At 40.5% G+C, this 18,701-nt stretch overlaps 1 protein-coding gene across 1 annotated transcript in view; it reads right to left on the bottom strand.

Moving 5' to 3' along the window:
* LOC124804709 (nuclear pore complex protein Nup58-like) overlaps window positions 1-18,701 on the bottom strand; it is a 129,501-nt gene that overhangs the window by 65,699 nt on the left and 45,101 nt on the right. Inside the window, exons 4-5 of the mRNA XM_047264968.1 lie at window positions 6,249-6,423; window positions 3,386-3,584 (exon numbers count right to left, since the gene is read on the bottom strand). Coding sequence (XP_047120924.1) covers window positions 3,386-3,584; window positions 6,249-6,423 — 374 coding nt within the window. The remainder of the gene's footprint in view (window positions 1-3,385; window positions 3,585-6,248; window positions 6,424-18,701) is intronic.

Here is an 18,701-nt window from a genome sequence, read left to right as displayed (position 1 = left end):
CTACAATGATCGTAGCATCTATATCTATTCAGACAGCCAGGCAGCCCTGAAATCATTGGCAGCTCCTGCAACAAGATCTAAGATCGTTGCAGATTGCCACAGGGCTCTGGTGGAGCTAGGGGGAAGCAATAGGGTGTACCTAGTGTGGGTACCTGGCCACTCAGGGCTCTGTGGCAATGAACAAGCCAATAGATTGGCTAGGATGGGGGCTACAACTCCATTTATTGGACCGGAACCTGTCTTGACAATCACCAAGGCTATGATCAAATTAGAACTACGGAACTGGCTTAGGAAACAGAATGTAGGATATTGGACCAAGGTCCATAAACAAAAACATGATAAGGTAATGGTGCCCAAGCCATGTTTTAAAAGAAGCTCTGTAATCCTGGGACTGGATAGGAAAGAGATCAGGCTCATGACTGGACTGATGACCGGCCATGAGAACTTCAAAAAACACCTACACACAATGGGCATAATGGAAGAGGACCCTAAATGTAGGATCTGTGATGAGGGTGAAGAAACTGCATCACACCTAATCTTTGAATGCATGGCATTGGAGAGTAAAAGATACAGAATCTTCGGAACAACTAGACCTGAAGAAATTGTGTCTGCACAAAAAACTGGTAGAGGGACTCCTTGCACTATTTAAGGGCACTGGTTGACTTTACTAGATATACAGGGAGCGATACCGCACAATAAACCTAGTTTCGGTGCGGGCAGTGGCAGGTTAGACCTAAGCTGTTTTAGCTCTCCTATTAAAAAATCAAATCAAATCAATCAATAGTGCTGAGAAGTCACTCTCCAAATATGCCAAGGGTCTCGGTGAGGTCTTCACAGACTGAAATTACCCTCCCAACCTTGTACAGAAACAGATCTCCCGCACTTTGTCTCTGAATTCACTTATCACCTCCCGGAGTTCCACCGACTGACCACAAAGGAGCACCCCCTTGTGTCTCAGTACCACACAGGACTGGAGCAACTGAATCACATTCTTCGAAAGGGTTTTGACTACCTCTTGTCGTGCCCTGCAATGAGGAATATCCAACCCACTATGCTTCCCACTCCTCCCACAGTGGTATTCCACTGCCCACCAAATCTACACAATATCCTTGTCTATCCCTGCTCCATCCCTGCTTCCAACCCCTTGCATCAGGGGTCATATCCCTACTCCAGTCTGGTCACAGGCATCACCTATCCCATCAAAGGCAGGGCTACCCATAATAGCAGCCATGTGATCTACAAACTAAGCTGCAACCACTATCTTGCAGTCTACTTGGGCTTGATAACCAACATGATGTCTACCCACATGAATCGCCACTGACACACTGTGGCCAAGAGACAGCTGAACCAACCAGCTGCTGGGCATGCTGCCCAAAGCAACATTCTTCAATTCAATGACTGCTTCACAGCCTGTGCCATCTGGTTCCTTCCTAGCAACACCAGCTTTTCTGAAATGTGAAGGTGGGAACTCTCCCTGCAATATATCCTAAATTCCTGTAACCTCCCCTAGCCTCAACCTTTGTTAGTCCTTGTCCTTCACTCACCTATCCCTTCTCTGCTCCTACTCCCGTGCTACACAGCTTCCTATTCCACTCACGCACCCACTGATCTTTTTCCCCCTCCTCTACTTCTCTCCTTTTCCACTTCCCCCAATCCATATCAAACCTCCAGGTTGCATCTAGTTGCCCTATTATGTCCCTGCATGCTCACACAAGCAGCGTTTTTAGCTTCCCCCTCCCTGCCCCGGCCTCCTCTTTACCCCCACCACCCAGACTGCTTCTGTAATCAGGTGCAGTTGCTTGCAGACCAGCCTCAGTGATCAGACACAGTTGTCATGTGTGTGATTTGTGCATGCATGAATGTGTGTGTGTTGTTTACTTTTGAAAAAGGCCTTTTCACCAAAAGCTCTATATGTATGGCAGTCTTCTTGTTGTGCCTACCAATGATACAACGTCTCCTCTATACAATGAGTAGCAGTCTTTCCTTTTCATAATATTTTAGAAATATATGTCTTATAAGTTGTGGGTGGAGGGGAGGTGGAGGGGGAGGAGGACATGACAGCAGAGTTTTTTTTTTTTTGCCCAGGGGCATAATCAGGAGTACTAAATCTGGGCCTGATCATAACGCAACTGGCACAGCTTACAGAGATTTTACAAGCAACAGTATTGTGACTGGAGGGCTGTACACTCAATCCCACTGTAATACCGTATATTAGCAATTGGAATGCTGTGAAGAAATGACAAGATTTATGACTATGGGGTTACCTTGAACTTGTATTGTGTTCTCTCAATGCAATGAATTTCTGGCATGATAACAATGGCCCCGTGTGAGTTTTAACGACTCAATCCACTGAAATACATCACCTTTATGTAACTCTTGCATATGATACTCAAACTGTGCACGCTTACCTCTCTCCAACTGCTGCACTGTCCTATTAGTCACTGAATACACATTGCAAAACACTTTGATAAATGCCACTTGGAACAAAATTAAAACAATGCTCATGAAAAGAAGCATCTTCTGTATTATAACTTTTTCCATGTACGACTGTGGTGCTGAATTGTAGTTCTGAAGCATGTAAAATGTAACTTTTAAAAAAACAATTAATACTGTTCAAATTCATTAAAAAATAATGAAAATAAATTCAGAATGAATATTTCATTCCACATCAAGAACACACTGTTTGAAGCTTTGTATTAGATTAAGACTGTGTGCTGGACTGGGACTTGAATCCAGAATTTTGCTATTCATTGACAACGTTTGTATTCACTGAGCTGCCCAGGCACAACTCACAATTCACCCCAAAAGCTTGTTTTGTTTGTACCTCCTTCCTACTTACAAAACTAAACAAAAACTCTTCTCTATAACTTGCCAGATTAGCACTTCTAAAACAAAGAGACCACTGAGAAAGGACTTACCCACTACTTATGGGATGTTCCTAGAATGAGTCCAGATTTGAGTCACAACCCTGAACAAAGTTTTAATCTGCCAGGACATTTCAAAATGCCACACACTCCGTTATAGAGTGATAAATTTATATTGGAAACAACCCTTAGAGTGTGGTTAAGACCCTTCTCCACAATATCATTTCTTCCAGGTTTGCTTGTCCCACTAGGCATGCAGCAGACCTGCATTGAGTCTGGGAGGTATGTGAGAGATACTGGGATTAAAGCTGCAAGAGCTGGTGTTGAGTCATGCCTGGTTAGTGCAGTTAGGTAAAGATAAGTGTTCATGATAGGCAAGTTCCTGGGTTGAAGTCATGGGCAGCATACCATTTTAATATGTAAAGATGTTTCACATGAAAATCAATGTCACAATTACCACTGCATTGATCCATTTAAAATACTGGCACTACAGCAAAACTAACATAGTAATCATATGTTACCTTGTGATGACAGAGGTTTTGGACTCAGTACTGCGTTTACATGAGCCTCAATTTTATCAACCTCTTGTTTGTACACTTGAATTTGATTTTCAAAACGTGTAACAAGGTCCTCGAAGTATTTATCAGGAGCAGTGTTTTCAAACTGTAATCCTGGAGGTGTATCTTGTGTTTTTTGAGCCATTTCCACAGTCTGCAGACACTATAAAAGAAGAGACACTATTTATTAAATATTATTTCGTACTTCGCAGAAGCAAGAACATTTAACATGTAAGCTGCAGGACTGGGTGACAGGGGACTGCATAAATATGTATGCATTTGAAAGCTAAATAGAGGCACAAAATCTTTTTATTGTCTTCTCATATTTCAAACCAGGTACAGTTCCTTTCAAAATGAAACTTCCAAACTTCAAGTCTTTCTGATGTCTTATGTACTTGATTACAATTGTATCACATTCTGTTTCAAATGGGTGAAAAGTTGCTGGTGTATCACAATTTCTTTCTACAGTAATGTTAAATCCCCAGAACAAAGTTTGTCTTTGATCCTCATTTTTATTCACATATAGCACATTTTTTGAGAAACAAAAAATGATATTAATGAATAAGCGTATGTACTGAGAAACAACAGCCAACGACAATTTTTTCAAAAATTGTCCCTGCATAATGTTCTAAAACTGCCATCACAAATAATTCTTACAGGATTTGGTTTTAAATAATGATGATAATGGTATGAGAATAAATTCTGTGGGATTTGTTGAGAGAGAGAGAGAGAGAGAGAGAGAGAGAGAGAGTTGTCTTCAGAATGATATTTAAGAAAACCGATGAGGAGATGTAGAATCTCCTGTTTGCTTGAAGAATAAAGAGTCAAAATGAAAGTAACAGAAGTCATAAATGTTTTTGAAGACATGTGGACTAGTGGATTGAATTGTATGGCAAATCTTTTGTGACATGTTGCATAAAGGCAGCTGAATGTTGCTTTATAATGACCATAAAGTCAAAATTGGTCAATAGCAAATAAACTGAAAATTGTTCAGCCTATAATTGACGATGTTTTCTTTTGAAAAATAATCAAGGTAAGTTTAATCGACTGACTTATTCCTATTAAGAAAAGGTCTTTGAAGGCTTACGAGAATGTGCTGACATCTTTTTAAATAAACTGAGGTTAATGAAAGGGCATGTGTGTTAGGAGGAGCTTTACTCTACACCTCTTTCCAGAAGCTGTCAAGAAATACATTAAAATACCAGATAATGACATAAGTGGAAGATCCAATAGCAAATACTAATATAATACACACTGCCACTAAAGGGAGTACAGATCTGACATTTCTTGAAGCTCATACAATTAAAGTGAGTAATCTTACCACATGATTAACCAGAAAGAATAGTAATACCATGTCAAAAATTTAATTGTATAAAATATTTTGACAGTTTAGAACAAGTAGCTATTGACTGCTAGAATTGGAAGAAGCAAGCCAGATGTACACACCAGCTTTCTTTTTAACGTTCGTTGTTACCACCTTAACCCTTTCGTTGCCAAGTTAATGCTAGCAGCTGTCCACTTGCTGCATGTGGCGTGCTGCACCTTGCGCCGTCGACATACTGCAAGGGAACTCTACTGTCATGCTCTTGTTTGTCACTGTCATCAGTTTCACTTCAGGAAGGTCAGTGCGAGAAATCTGAAGAACAGTTTTCTCAGACCTGTGATGCCAGGGCAGAATTGACAATTTCCATAGTATCACCACGACAAGGAAAATTACTTCATTCTCACTGTCACTGTTCATAAATGAACTTCCTACTTCCACATTTGATAATCCACACTTGTAAATTTTCAAAGTGCTTCACAACACTTGCCTGAACTATAAACCCATAAAATAAGTAAAAGATAACTATTAAAGCTGCTTCTGTCATCTACAAGAAATATTAATGTAATTGTTAGTGCAGGCAATACCCTAATGAAGCACCTTAGGTCAAGCCGTGCATTCGTGTCATGTTAAAACATTCACACTATTGCCACAATTCATCCTGCAATGTATATAAGTCACTAGCACAGAGCAGAAGTTCACTATGGATAATTATGTCACAAACAGTTTAATGGTTAAATGAATGCCATTTAGGCTTACTATTTTTTCGGCATCATCTTTGAGAGCTTTGGACAAGTTTCTGGGAAAAGGTCTTTAGCAGAATTTTGTAGTGTGTGTGTGTGCGTGTGTGTGTGTCAAACTCCTTAGAGGAGCACATGAATTTGTCTTGAACTTTTTTGAAATCTTTCGAGAAATCTGTTGTGATTCATTTCAACATGCACGAATCTCATCAACCTGACAAGAAACACATTTAGTTCTGTCAACCAATATAAATGGTCAAGAATTTTAGTAATAAATCACCTTGGTTTTAATTAATTTCTTTATCTTCATATCAACAGCAAGACACACACACACACACACACACACACACACACACACACACACAATGTAATGTGGAAATTAGTATGAACTTTTCTTTTATTTTGAGGAGGGGGTGGGGTGGGAAAGTTATGTGAACTTCATGGTTGAACAGGTAACTGTAAGACCACAAATTTGAAGGTCTGGACTTTGTCTGACACACACACAATGTAATGTGGAAATTAGTATGAACTTTTATTTTATTTTGAGGAGGGGGTGGGGTGGGAAAGTTATGTGAACTTCATGGTTGAACAGGTAACTGTAAGACCACAAATTTGAAGGTCTGGACTTTGTCTGACAGATGATGTGAATTTTCTACATGGCAATCTGACAATGCTTAAAAAAAAAAAAGAAAGAGAAAGAGAAAGAGAGAGAGAGAGAGAGAGAGAGAGAGAGAGAGAGACTGTATTTGAAACTTCAGTGTCTTACCTTATCAGTATCTGCCTTCAGCCTGCTTGACAACGTGACGTTCCTCTGAAGGTCACTAACTTCTGATGCAACCATCTGTTTCAGCAATTCTAAATCCTCTTGTACTTTATGCATAGTTTTAGGGGAGCTTCTTGCTACGTCTGAACAGTAAGCTTTCTGTTTTTTGACAAAGTCCCTACAAGAAAGAAGAAAAATAATCATTTTACAAACTCGAACAATAAATTATCTATTGTATAAAAAATATAATACGAGGGTAGTCCCAAAAGTGAGGTCTCCTATTCTTTTATAAGTACATAGCCGTGTTTATTTCTACAATGGTTTACATTAGTTTTTAGCTTGAACATTTAGCTATTTTTTTGACATAATCACAATTTCTGTCTATGCATTTTTGTAGATGCTGTGACATTTTTTATATGCCTATGTCATACCAGCTCGCTGCCATGCTGGTCAGAAAGATATGAACCCCTTCTTTCACCTCGTCATTGGAGCTGAATCGCTGGGACCACAATTAACGCTGACAGGTACTGTGAGACTCTGAAAAAACTCAAACGGGCAATTCAGAACCGGAGAAGGGGAATGTTGAGCAAGGGTGTACACATTCTCCAGGACAAAGTTTGCCCACACATCACTTGGCAAACCGTTGCTCTCCTGTAACAGTTTCAAAGGAACATAATTACCCAGCCACCATATTGTCCTGACTTGGCGCCCCGTGACTATCACCTGTTCCCTAGGTTAAAAGAACATTTGGCCGGTAAGCGATTCAGCTCCGATGACGAGGTAGGTGAAAGAAGAGGTTCATAACATTTTGAACAGCATGGCGACGAGCTGATATGACATGGGCATACAAAAACTGCCACAATGTCTACAAAAATGCACCGACAGAAATGGTAATTATGTCGAAAAATAGCTAAATGTTCAAGCTGTAAACTGATGTAAACCACTGTAGAAATAAACAAGTCTTTGTACTTATAAAAAAATAGGAGGTCTTACTTTTGGGGTTACCTTCGTAGTAATGGTGTAAGGAGTAATATTCTTCAATATAAATAGTATTGAAAGGTATGTAATGCTGTAAGTATTTTCCACTTCATCAAGTGAACAAACAATTTCAATAATAATTCAAACGATGTCCAGTAACTGTTTTCTGTTAATGGTCAAAGACAAAATGAGATGAAATTTTCTGTTTTGTGATGCAAACTACCAATAACATAACATTCTCATCTAGTTGGATCTACCGTGCCATCGCTGTTAAACAGATTACTGCCTGTATCTCAAAGTAGCACTTTTCTTGTATGTTCAAACTTACCAGCTTCAAAATCTTCGGAAATGCTGCTGATGGAACAAGTTTCACCCCTCTCCCAAATAATTATGATTTGACTTTATTCTGAGTAAAGTTCAACACAATCCTGTTCCAACAGTAAGATGGATGCTTATTCAATAAGAAAAGTCTGTACTTCAATTCTCAGAAATTACAGGTTAAGTAGGCTATGCGTTCCCCTGTATGAAGCATTTTGTTACAGACACAAAAGAATTACAGACACTGGCTGTGAATGGGCACTGATTGAAATAAATGGGAAAGTTGAATATTTGTGCCGGAATGGGATTCAAGCCTGGGTCTCCTGCCTACTAGGCAGTTGCTCTGACCACTAAGCCATTCGGACACTGCTTGGACTGCCCTAGCACACTTCCTATCAAACCCACATTCTCAACCTACCCACACACTACTAATTAGTGCCCCTTTCCCATTACCCTCATTACTCATGGCATTTTGCCAATTCCTGTAAGAGTTTGAGCCTGGTGTCCAGTTGTTACACTTTATTTATTTTTAGTTTAAGTTTTGTAGCAAACTAAAATTATTTTTGTCAGGGTACAAGAACTTATTCAACAGAAGGGGAAAACCATGTCATTTATGTGCAGTAATTAAAAGGTAAATATACTCCTTGAGGTTTTATTTCTATAATGTTACTGTTAATTTTTAGTGTGTGGCTTGTCAGTCAATCTTCAATACATTATTCATTACAACACCTGTTTCGGTCTTACTACAATTGATTTTCGTCCACACATTGCTGAAGCTGGAATTTCTGCCTGACCTCCACCCCCCTCCCCCCTTTCCTTCCTTCCAATTCCAAAATTCTCACCATCCGGATGAAGTGTAATGGAAACACTGTACACTAACATATGTGTCCTTCAGTACACTCACATAGGTTGAGTCAAATCCAATATTTCCAGGGAAACAGGTAATTCATATTTACTGCACCACTCTAAAGCTCTAATCCTTCACAACTTGTAAATGGTTTTCACAGTCTTATATGATGCCTCACTCCAATGTATATTTTCTTTTGCTTTACTCTCCTTGTACCTGCATCACCTTTTGCTGTTTGTGTAAGTACATTTGACAAATAATTATCCCTTTGATCCGTCTACATCATTTTCTCTGATACTGGACTTTTTGCTTAATTCAATCTGGTTTACTTAACAATTCTTAAAATTTTCATAATCTACATTTCTGACTTCTCTACTGATGAGTAAGTTTCTTTCCAGTTTTGTATTTGTTTTTACTTTGTACCTTACGAGTTTGCAGCCATTTGCGATTCGAAAGTGCTTTAGGACCATCGTGTTTGTGTAATTCTTTTACATTTGGTAAAATATGATTAATTTTATTTAAAGCTTCATTTGGTCATCGTCGAGTCTATTTTCTGTGTTTCCTTGGCAAATACGACTAATGTATAACCTCTGGCATTTCTGGAGTGAAGAATCATTCTTACTTTTTTCCCCTACTTCTGCACAAGAATGCCACATCATTGTATTTTTGGTGGTATTTGTTGCTGTTCATCAGCTCATGTAGCTCTTGTGCAACTCTTTGTACAGGTCTTCTATCATGTAAGCATACTGGCACACAGGCTAACGATTTCCATGGGATGTATTCTGCTGATTTTTAACACGACTTGTTCTTCATTCCATAAATGCAATATTGTTCTTAATTTTCTTGTTTACAATAAAGCCTATAATTGTAATTACTCCCTACAGTGTTCCTGCAGAGCAAAACATATCCTGATTTTAATTCTATTTGGTCCTCATGTTTTTGCTGGACTTTTGGTAACCCTGCTATATCCCATTAAATTTTAATTCCTTTTTCAACTTATAGCCACAGTAATAATAATAATAATAATAGAAAATGTAAAAGAGCATACACAAAATGAAAAAGTGTAATAAATAGAGGAGATGAGGGTACTGAAAAACACTGAGATTACTAAAAACTGATCATCAGCTTAGTTGGAAAAGAATTGGAGAAGGAATTTGGCTGATGAAACACTCATCTAAAAAAGTACTGTTATTGTTAATTCAAAAACAGTCATTTCACTTTTAATGTTTTCATCAGGTGAGAATCAACAGTCATTAAGTACTTTAGAAAATGCATTTTAACTAAAAGCTGTTTTATTTACCCTATATATCATCTACCAGTTTTGGTCACAGAATGTCATCACAGGATGTAACCTGAAACATATCAGTTAAAAACATTCCGCATTTTCCCCTCTAATTTGATACATCAAGTTTGTCATAATGAAATCATGCAAATAACTATTGTAGCCTGTTCTTTAAACACTGACCGAAACCGTTGGATGATATATAAGTTAAATAAAACAACCAATGGTTAAAATACATTTTCTAACAATTTTTCACTCTTTCTGAAAACATACTTAGAATTATCTGAAACTCAATACCAGAAAGTTCAGACCCTCATAACACCATTAACTTTTTTGCCTCAATGCCTTGTCAATACGTCAGTTACTGTAAAAGTTCTGCAACTGTACAATAACTTTGTATCATAAAATCTAGTGTGAAATAGTGAAAACGTAACCTTAAAATATTAATGTTCCACAAACACTATTTGCTGGACAGTGTAATTCATTTTTGTGATTGTACTGTAAGTCAAATAGTGTGCAATGTAATTTCACATTTCTGTCGCTGCAAATTACGCCACTGTGATATTCAACAAATGTTGTGTCACTAATTAATGCCTGGACTATTTCTCTCCCAAACATACTGGTGAAGGAAGAGATGCAGGCCTCTCTACCCATGTAACTGTGATCTGTAAAACTGTACCTGGCCATCAACAACATTGTAGTGCTAAGAATGTAGGAGAAGACACTTTAAAAGTCATTTATTGTGTGGGCCACATCATTTGGCACTATCCTTTATAGAATAAGTTCCCAGTATATTATTCTGGAACATCAGGGTATGAGACTTAGAGATTTGCATCAAAAATTAAGGAGAATGTTGCATGGTGTGTGGGTGGTTAGATGAACAAAAAGAATGGGGGAAAAGACACCACACAAAAAGATAGGCACCCGAGGGAGACATCATAGCAATACTGTGTAATACCATCTTTGGCTGTCACTGACAAAACTTTAAATTCAACTCCTGTTCTTATTGGGTCAGACATTTTTACAATCACTTTTCTTATGCCTTGTAACATAGCTGCAAGAGGTACACCATTTCTTGAAGACACATGAGACACTCCATGTCGACACATCAACAAATTAGCCAAAAATTCACAGTGTGACCACAGGAGCATCCAAATACAATAGCTCCTTTCTGCCATTCTATTACATGTCCATATCGACCTTCTTACTGTGCTGATTCGATACAATCGAGTGCCATATACAAACCGTTTCACTGCCAAAATTTTTTTTCCTGGAGTAGAGGGAAACATAACGGTCTGATGGAGTGGGTTACGGATATGGCCAAACATGATACTGTAACTCATTCTGAAACATCTTCACGGCAACCCATCTTAATGTGTTGATTCCATACTACTGACAGGTGCAAACAAGCCACTTGACTGCCATGATTTATGACAGAGGATCACTTAAGCACACGGTAACTCCTGAGGTATAACTGCTGCGAAGGAGCACTGTGCAAGGGAATTTAAAACCTCATTTTTTGTCACCAAAAGCTTCCTCCGTGAGATGTATCACAGAATGCCCAGATTTAGTATCATACCCCAAAGCCACAGAAATGTTCAAACTTCACCAAATGCCAGGCAGTTACAGAATGAAATGCCCTGTCAAACTGCATCCATAAAGCACTGTCCAGCCAATGCCAAGAAATAGCCAAAATTTTTTCAAGTAATCATTAAATGAAGTCAAAACAATTCCTTGGAAACAAAATCCAATCGTTGATGAGTTTAATGGCTCCTGTCATGAACAAGAGTTAAGCCAACATGTTGCCTAATGCAATTAGTGGCAGGAGGATAATATGACCCACACCTTGGGCAAAAACTGGAACCACAACTCCCCATTGCACGCCCCTCAGATTTAGTGGTGAGATTAGCTCGTCAAAAACTGAACACAGCTCAAGCATGAAAACAGGAAGGTGTACTGAACTGTGGGGGAAAAAAAATAGGAACAGTGAATGGGCCAAAAACAAGAAGTGTGATATAGAGCAGCCTGAAACACCAACAGTGTTGTGGGTCAGTGGTCACAGTGTTGGTCAGACAAGCATGTTCAAAACTCCCTTGCGCCATTTATAAACACACACACACACACACACACACACACACACACACACACACACCCTTTTTTTTTCTTCACAACATTATGAATTTCTTGTCCGGTCACTGAAATGTTTGTTCTCTTTCTATAGTCTTAGTAGTTGTCACACTATACACTGCGTATAGAATATGAGTCAGGTGGTAAGAATACATTACTTTCACCAAAAAATTTGATGAATAGTGAGAGTAGGCAAGATACCACATAGACGTCTCACAGAAATGAAAACAAAAAGTAAACGGTGTGAACTATGCTACAACAAAGGAATTCAAGAGTCAAGACTTCCAAAATGGAATGCAACTTGAAAAATGTTAAAAACATGTTTCGACAGAGCACAGAGAAACTGTGATTGTGAAACTGTTGCGTTCATTTGTTGCAGCTTATGTGACAAACTATTATGTTTTCATCATTTCCTTGGAAGTTATAGCATTCACTTTCATACGAACACCTGTACTGGGCAAGGAGGCATATCTCACTCACTCACCAGTAGTACAAATCAGGTGCATCGATAAGAGATTCCTATCATATTACATATGTACTGTCACTAATGCCATGTATGACACACCAGACATGTTTTCCGGTGGAGGATTCGGTTGACTTGTCGCCTCGTCATCACGGATCCCATTTGAAAGCTATTTCCTTCTGGCTGCTAATAGAGTAGTTGTGTAGAATCAGCTACCATTATACATTACATTACATCTCGCTGTTGCAAACAGATGTTACACAATGGCACAGACACAAATTTGAATAAAGCTAACAGAAAAAAAAGAAAAAAAAATAATTGCAAGGTGGAGGTTTATACATGGTTTGCCCACTTGGCAGTTCAACACCATAACAACTTAACCACAATGCCATTTCTCTTGCAGGCTGCTCTCTATTGCAGTTCTTGTTCTTGGACCATTCACAGTTTCTATTTTGCCTTTATTTTATTTTATTTTTTTATTTTTTTTTTCCTTCAACAGTCCGGCACACCTTCTCCCTGTTTTCATGCTTGATCTGGGTTCAGTTTTTGACGGGCTGTCCACCGGGCCCTCTTACCACTTTATTTGAGGGGGGCTGCAATGGGGAGTTTCCCTCGTCAGCAAAAACAATAATGCACATCGCAATCTTACTCTACTGCTGCAAAGTTTATCCAACCTCTGCAAGCAAACAATATACAATGTTCAAATAACTTATGGGCATGCAGCTAGCTGCTTTATGTTCACTTAGAGTTGATCTGGATATTGTTATTTTACCTGCAGACAAGGGCAATGCTACCGCTGTTTTGGACAAGCAGGATTACATTCAAAAGTTGCAGGGGCTGCAGTCTGATTCAGCGTATTGCACAACTAATGCTGCTCCCACAAAATGTGTTGACAGAAAGACTAACAGCTTCCTGAAGAAAAGTTCCTTGTCAAGGACACTATCAAGAGTATTATTATTATTGTGCAGTTCCCCCTAGGTTATATGGCCTCCCTAAGATCCATAGGGAAAGGGTTCCTCTTCACCCAATCGGTAGTAACACTGGTGTTCTGACATATCGTGTAGCAAAACACCTAGCTACTATGTTGAGCACCACATTAAAAACTCAGCAGATTTCTTATGTCGATTAATGGGAATGTGTTTGAATGACTCTGATATTTTATTAAGTTTTGATGTGGTCTCTCTCTTCACTCGTATTCCTCTGTCTGATTCATTATGCTTGATTGAGGTTAGGTTCAGTGCGGAATTAACAAATCTATTTCAACGTGAGTTGACTTCCACTTACTTTATATTCAATGATCAGTACTAAGTGCAGACAAACAGAGTTGCGATGGGAAGCCCGTTACCGCCTATTATTGTGAATTTGTTAATGGAAGACTTTGAGGAAAGTGTGTTGGAGTCGGTGGCTTTGAAAATTGTGTTTTTCCAGACATGTAGACAATACTATTGTTGTTTGACCTCACTGCAGTGAGAATTCAGTTGACTTTTTAGAAGACCAGAATTCAGTCCACCTGAATATTTGTTTCACAATGGAGGTGAAGAAGGATGGCTGCCTTCCCTTTCTTGATGTGTCGGTCAGGAGGAAGGTTGACGGTATGCTAGTACGTGCCATTTATAGGAACTACTCAGAATGACCTGTATCTGTATGTCGACAGTTGTCACCAGCTAGCACAGCGTGGGAGGTACTTTGTACCTTGGTTCACAGGTCCACGTCATCTCGGACCCTGAGAGTTTGTCAGCTTAGTTAGCCCACCAAGAAGTCACCTTTTGTCAGAATGGTTCTAGTGAAAGACAGATTACACATGCGTCACACTATCGACCAACTGTGGACTGGTCTGGTGATGATAATCCTAAGAGGGCACGAAAGTCTATGGCCTTTTTGCCTTGCACAGGGAGCTCTCTGAACAAGATTGGTTGTATTTTGTGGAAATAAGATGTGACGTATGTTTTTTGACCACCATCTAAGATCGAGGTACTTTTAGGTTCCATAATAGATGATCTAGATTTGCGTAAGTCAGGTTATGCCATGTGATATATTGGTCAGACTATCAAGACTGAGGAGGACAGGTGTACTTAGCTTAAGCATTACACAAACTTACAACAGCTGAGCAAATCTGCCATTGCAGAACACTGTCTCGGCACTGGTTATCCTGCAGAATGCATGCACTTCCGACGACTGGGATAGTGTGATTATGGAGCTTCTTGAAATTAAATTAGCAAGTGACCTTATAAATAGAGTTGGTGGTTTTTGTTTAAATTCTGCACAGAATCCTGCTCTCTTCTTTGTCAAAAAACAAAGAAACAGAGTTCAAGGTACCTCACCTGTTGATTATTAATTTCACCACTGATAACTTCTGACAACAGCCACCATTGATTTGTGATAGCACTAGTGTTTATAATTTGTTTGAGTGTTATCTTTCCAGAGTTTCTCCAAAAACCAAGGTTTTAAGTTCCCTTGCACTTGTTGCAATTATGCCTTGAAAATGTCAGAGTGTATTTGTGTCAAAATATCAGCAGCTGTCGACGATGCCACCTAGCAGCATTCCCGTAAGTTATTTGAACATCTTGTAACAGTTCTTCACCATCCACAGTGTTTCAAAGTGAGCAATGTGGTCTTTTATGATAAGATTTTATGTTGTCTGACGAGCTTAAGTTGATACATTACACAGTAATTAGAAGTCTAGAATCACAATCGTCAATTTTATTGATTGGTAAACTGTTTTGGTTATCCTACTGTCATCAGACCATGGGGTGAATTGGTAAGTAAATATTATAACTTATTTTAGGATCTGTACAGGCATGGCACTGCCGCTACACTAAACTGTTGGCGCAAGTGCCTGACAAGCCAATGGTGGCTCGATGACAACCTGGGACCACAACCCTGTGAGAGGAAATGAAAACCCGCCTTGTGAGTCGATCTATGGGAAACAGAAAGTCTGGGGAGTCATACAGACATGCACAGGGTAATTCAGCACACAGTTGGCATGGGTATTTGTCAACTGACTACAACACTTAACAGAATGTGCAATACAAGACTTAACTCCGTGTATGCACTGGTGTACCCGGGTTACTGCTGCCCACAGGGAAACACTGATGTCAGTGGGTCTGGCCATACTACACACTTCATGCACCCCCCATCTCGGGTTTATGGACTATTCCACATCATTACCCAAGCTCGCTCTTCATTGTGGTGTCCACTGGTGGGAATACTAAATCCCTCACCCACTGAAAAGCCCATGTAGGGCTGAAAATTGACAGGGAGGGCTGCGGCCACCAGCGCAGAACCAGAGAGGCTACCGGAGAAGCCAGCAGCAGATTGACCTACACATGAAGCAACACCGACCCAGCTGTCTGAAGCAAGGGGAGGTTCACTGGGAACAGTTGAGGCCGAGGTCGCCATAATCAGTGAGTGCAGAGGGCGGAGGCAGAGGAGGAGAGTGGATCAAAATCCATGGGCTCCAAATCAGTCAGTGCAGTTGCCAGCTTCAAGGCACAACTGATTTGCATGGTGGATCAGCTGCTCCGTTCACCACAAACAACTGCCAACCTCTGTGTCCCACCATGACACCCACCCCTGGTTGAAGGACCAGGCTCAAACAGTAGCACTGGGATGAAATTGCAACAGGCCACCGAGGTCTGTGGCATGCAACTCGGGGTGCCACAAAACCAGGAGAGACCCTGTGGCTGGTGCCCATGCACATGTTCTGCCGGATTGCATCTGTTCACCAATGTTGCCTGGTATGTAGCCAGAAGACTCAATCATGGGCAGAAGCAGATACTGATTTCTTCAGTTGGGTCTTGAATCTACACGACATGCTCCACCTCTGATTTAGAAGCAGGATGAAACAGGGTGGTATTCAGATGCTGGATACTGTTACAGATGCAGAAGTCTTCAAACTCCCATGACACAAATTGCCTGCCATTACTAGATACAAGGGACCTGGGGGGATCCCTCAATGGTATAAAGAACTGACAATGCACGCATGAAAAGCGGCAGTCGACAACATGAAGGACTACTTGGCCATGTATGAGAAATTGGCCAATGCGCCAACCATGAACAACCACATGCTGCCCACAAACTGACCTGTGAAATGGACACCCTGTCGCAGTGGTGCTCTGGGACTAGCCAAGGATCTCACACCAATGCCTTCATCTGTGTAATACCGCAGTGTGATGCATGCAGCAACAGGAGTATGTGGGGTCGCAATGCCACGGGAACGACTACTCAACAGCATTGTTCCTCCAGGCTATGCCTGAGGATCCCTTGGACAATGATGATCATATAGAAGGAGAAACATATTCCATGTCTTATCTGCACCCAAGGAGACATGTCTTGACCAACCCATCTGGACCACTGAAACAACTTTCCGAAAACGCAGGTCAGCAGCTGTGTTGTTCATGACTTCTTTTTCTATAAACAGAAAATCTGACAGGGTTCGCCGCAAGGCGTCACTGAACACAACCATGAGAGCCTTCTGCTGACTGGGGGCCATCAGGAGATGCAGTAGCGCATCAGCTTTGGAATGCTGGGTGGAGGAGCAATAATGAATATTGTAGCAACAGATACTGAGAAAGAGGACCCAACTCAGCTGTCAGTGGGCAGACCTATCGGGCAACTTGGAATGAGGGCCACATAAGGAAATCGGTGGCTTGTGGTCAGAAGTGACAAGGAACATCGCCCTATATAAGAAAATGTAAACTTTTTAACTTCAAAAATAATGGATAGTGCCTCCTTTTCCATCTGAGAATCGATTCATCATTGTCCAAGAGGTCCTCACCCTCATCACAGAGAAGAAATGCTCTTGAGTGGTTGTCATGGTGTTGCTACCCTCACATACTCCAGTTGCTGCAACATCACACTGGTGTACGGCTTGTATAAAGGCACTGGCGTGACATCATGTCTACTGGCCAGCGATCGTGACACTGAACAGCAGAAAGCTTCTTTGATGCATCAGTGATGGGCTGTTCGGTGCAGTGCTGTCTGGGTTCTGATGGAACAGGACTGCACCAAAGCCATACTGGGACACGTCAGAGGCCAGAGTTAACGGTTTACTTGGTGTAGAAAAGACGGACAGGGAGTGGATCACAAACACTGCTTGACAGACTGAAAAATCCATTCATAATCCACAAACTACACAAACTTAATGCCGCTCTGGCGAAGACAGTTAAAAGGATGAGAAATGTGCGCAGTCCAGCGATTGAACTGAGCATAAAATGAAATATGAAATCTTATCCAGAAAAGATTGGAGTTTCTTTAGGCCTTTGGGAACCAGCAGGTTGAGGATGGCTTTGATAGGTCACCTATCAGGACAAGGTCATCTTTGCTACGCTCAAGTCCCAAGAAATTCACCTTTTGCAAGAAAAAACTGCACTTTTTCAGGGAGCAGAGCACGAACACTGCTTGAGAGACTGAAAGCCCATGGACAATCTGCAGACCAGAAAAACCTAATGCTCTTCTGACAAAGCTGGTTAAGAGGCTGGCACATGTGCGTGGCACAAGGAATGAACGGAGCATAACACAAAATCTTACCCAAGACTGGAGCTCCTTCAGTTTCAAGTCCAAACAGGGTGTTGAGGACCAAGAAAGTCTTTGAGAATGCATGCAATGGCAGCTGCAGGTAGGCACCACACAAGTCAGTGCGTGAAAAATACTGGCTACCAACAACTTCGCCAACAACTCTACTGGCTGCCTAATTGCCTTAGATTATGCGACAACAAACAACAAAGCTTATCAAAGGGAAGTTTCTTATGTTCTGTGGAGCGCTTCAAATTTTGGACACGTGTAAGCCAGTGCTGCTTTACAACAACAAGGTGGCCTCGTTCACTGGACTGACGATACACATTACATGGCAGTGAAGTAAGAACAGACACTGGTAATTCTCCCACTTTTTTGGATACTGTCAGGTCCATGGTGACCTAAAATTACCACTAAAAATGGAAACAAAGAAAGAGGGGCATCAATAATGTAGGAAAAGACAGATTGGTACTTACTGTAAAGATGACACATTAAGTTACAGACAGGCACAATTAAAAGACACTTAAACATAACATTTCAGAACAACCTTCACCAGAAAAAGATAGAGAAACACACACCATTGACTCATACAGCCAAGCACATCTCATGCACACATCACCATGAGCTCCAGTAGCTCAGACCAGAATGCCTTCAGAATGCATTGTGGTCCAAGCTGCCGGAGTTGATGGTCATGTGTGCATGAGGTGTGCTTGCTTAAGTGAATGAATGGTGAGAGTTTCTCTTTCTTTTTCTGATGAAGACAGGGGCTGAAAGCATATGTATAAGTGTCTTTTAATTGATCCTGTCGCTGTACAGTAAGCAGCAATCTATCTTTTCCTAAACTGTTGATATACCAGCCTGGAGTTTCTATTGTTTGAAAGAGGGGCATCACACACTTAAGAACTTCCTTCATTGCCACATGCCATT

This window comes from Schistocerca piceifrons, chromosome 7 (assembly GCF_021461385.2).
Source record: "Schistocerca piceifrons isolate TAMUIC-IGC-003096 chromosome 7, iqSchPice1.1, whole genome shotgun sequence".
NCBI lineage: Eukaryota > Metazoa > Arthropoda > Insecta > Orthoptera > Acrididae > Schistocerca > Schistocerca piceifrons.
The sequence above is the reverse complement of the archived record's forward strand: the minus strand, read 5'-3'. Positions and strand labels throughout refer to the sequence as shown.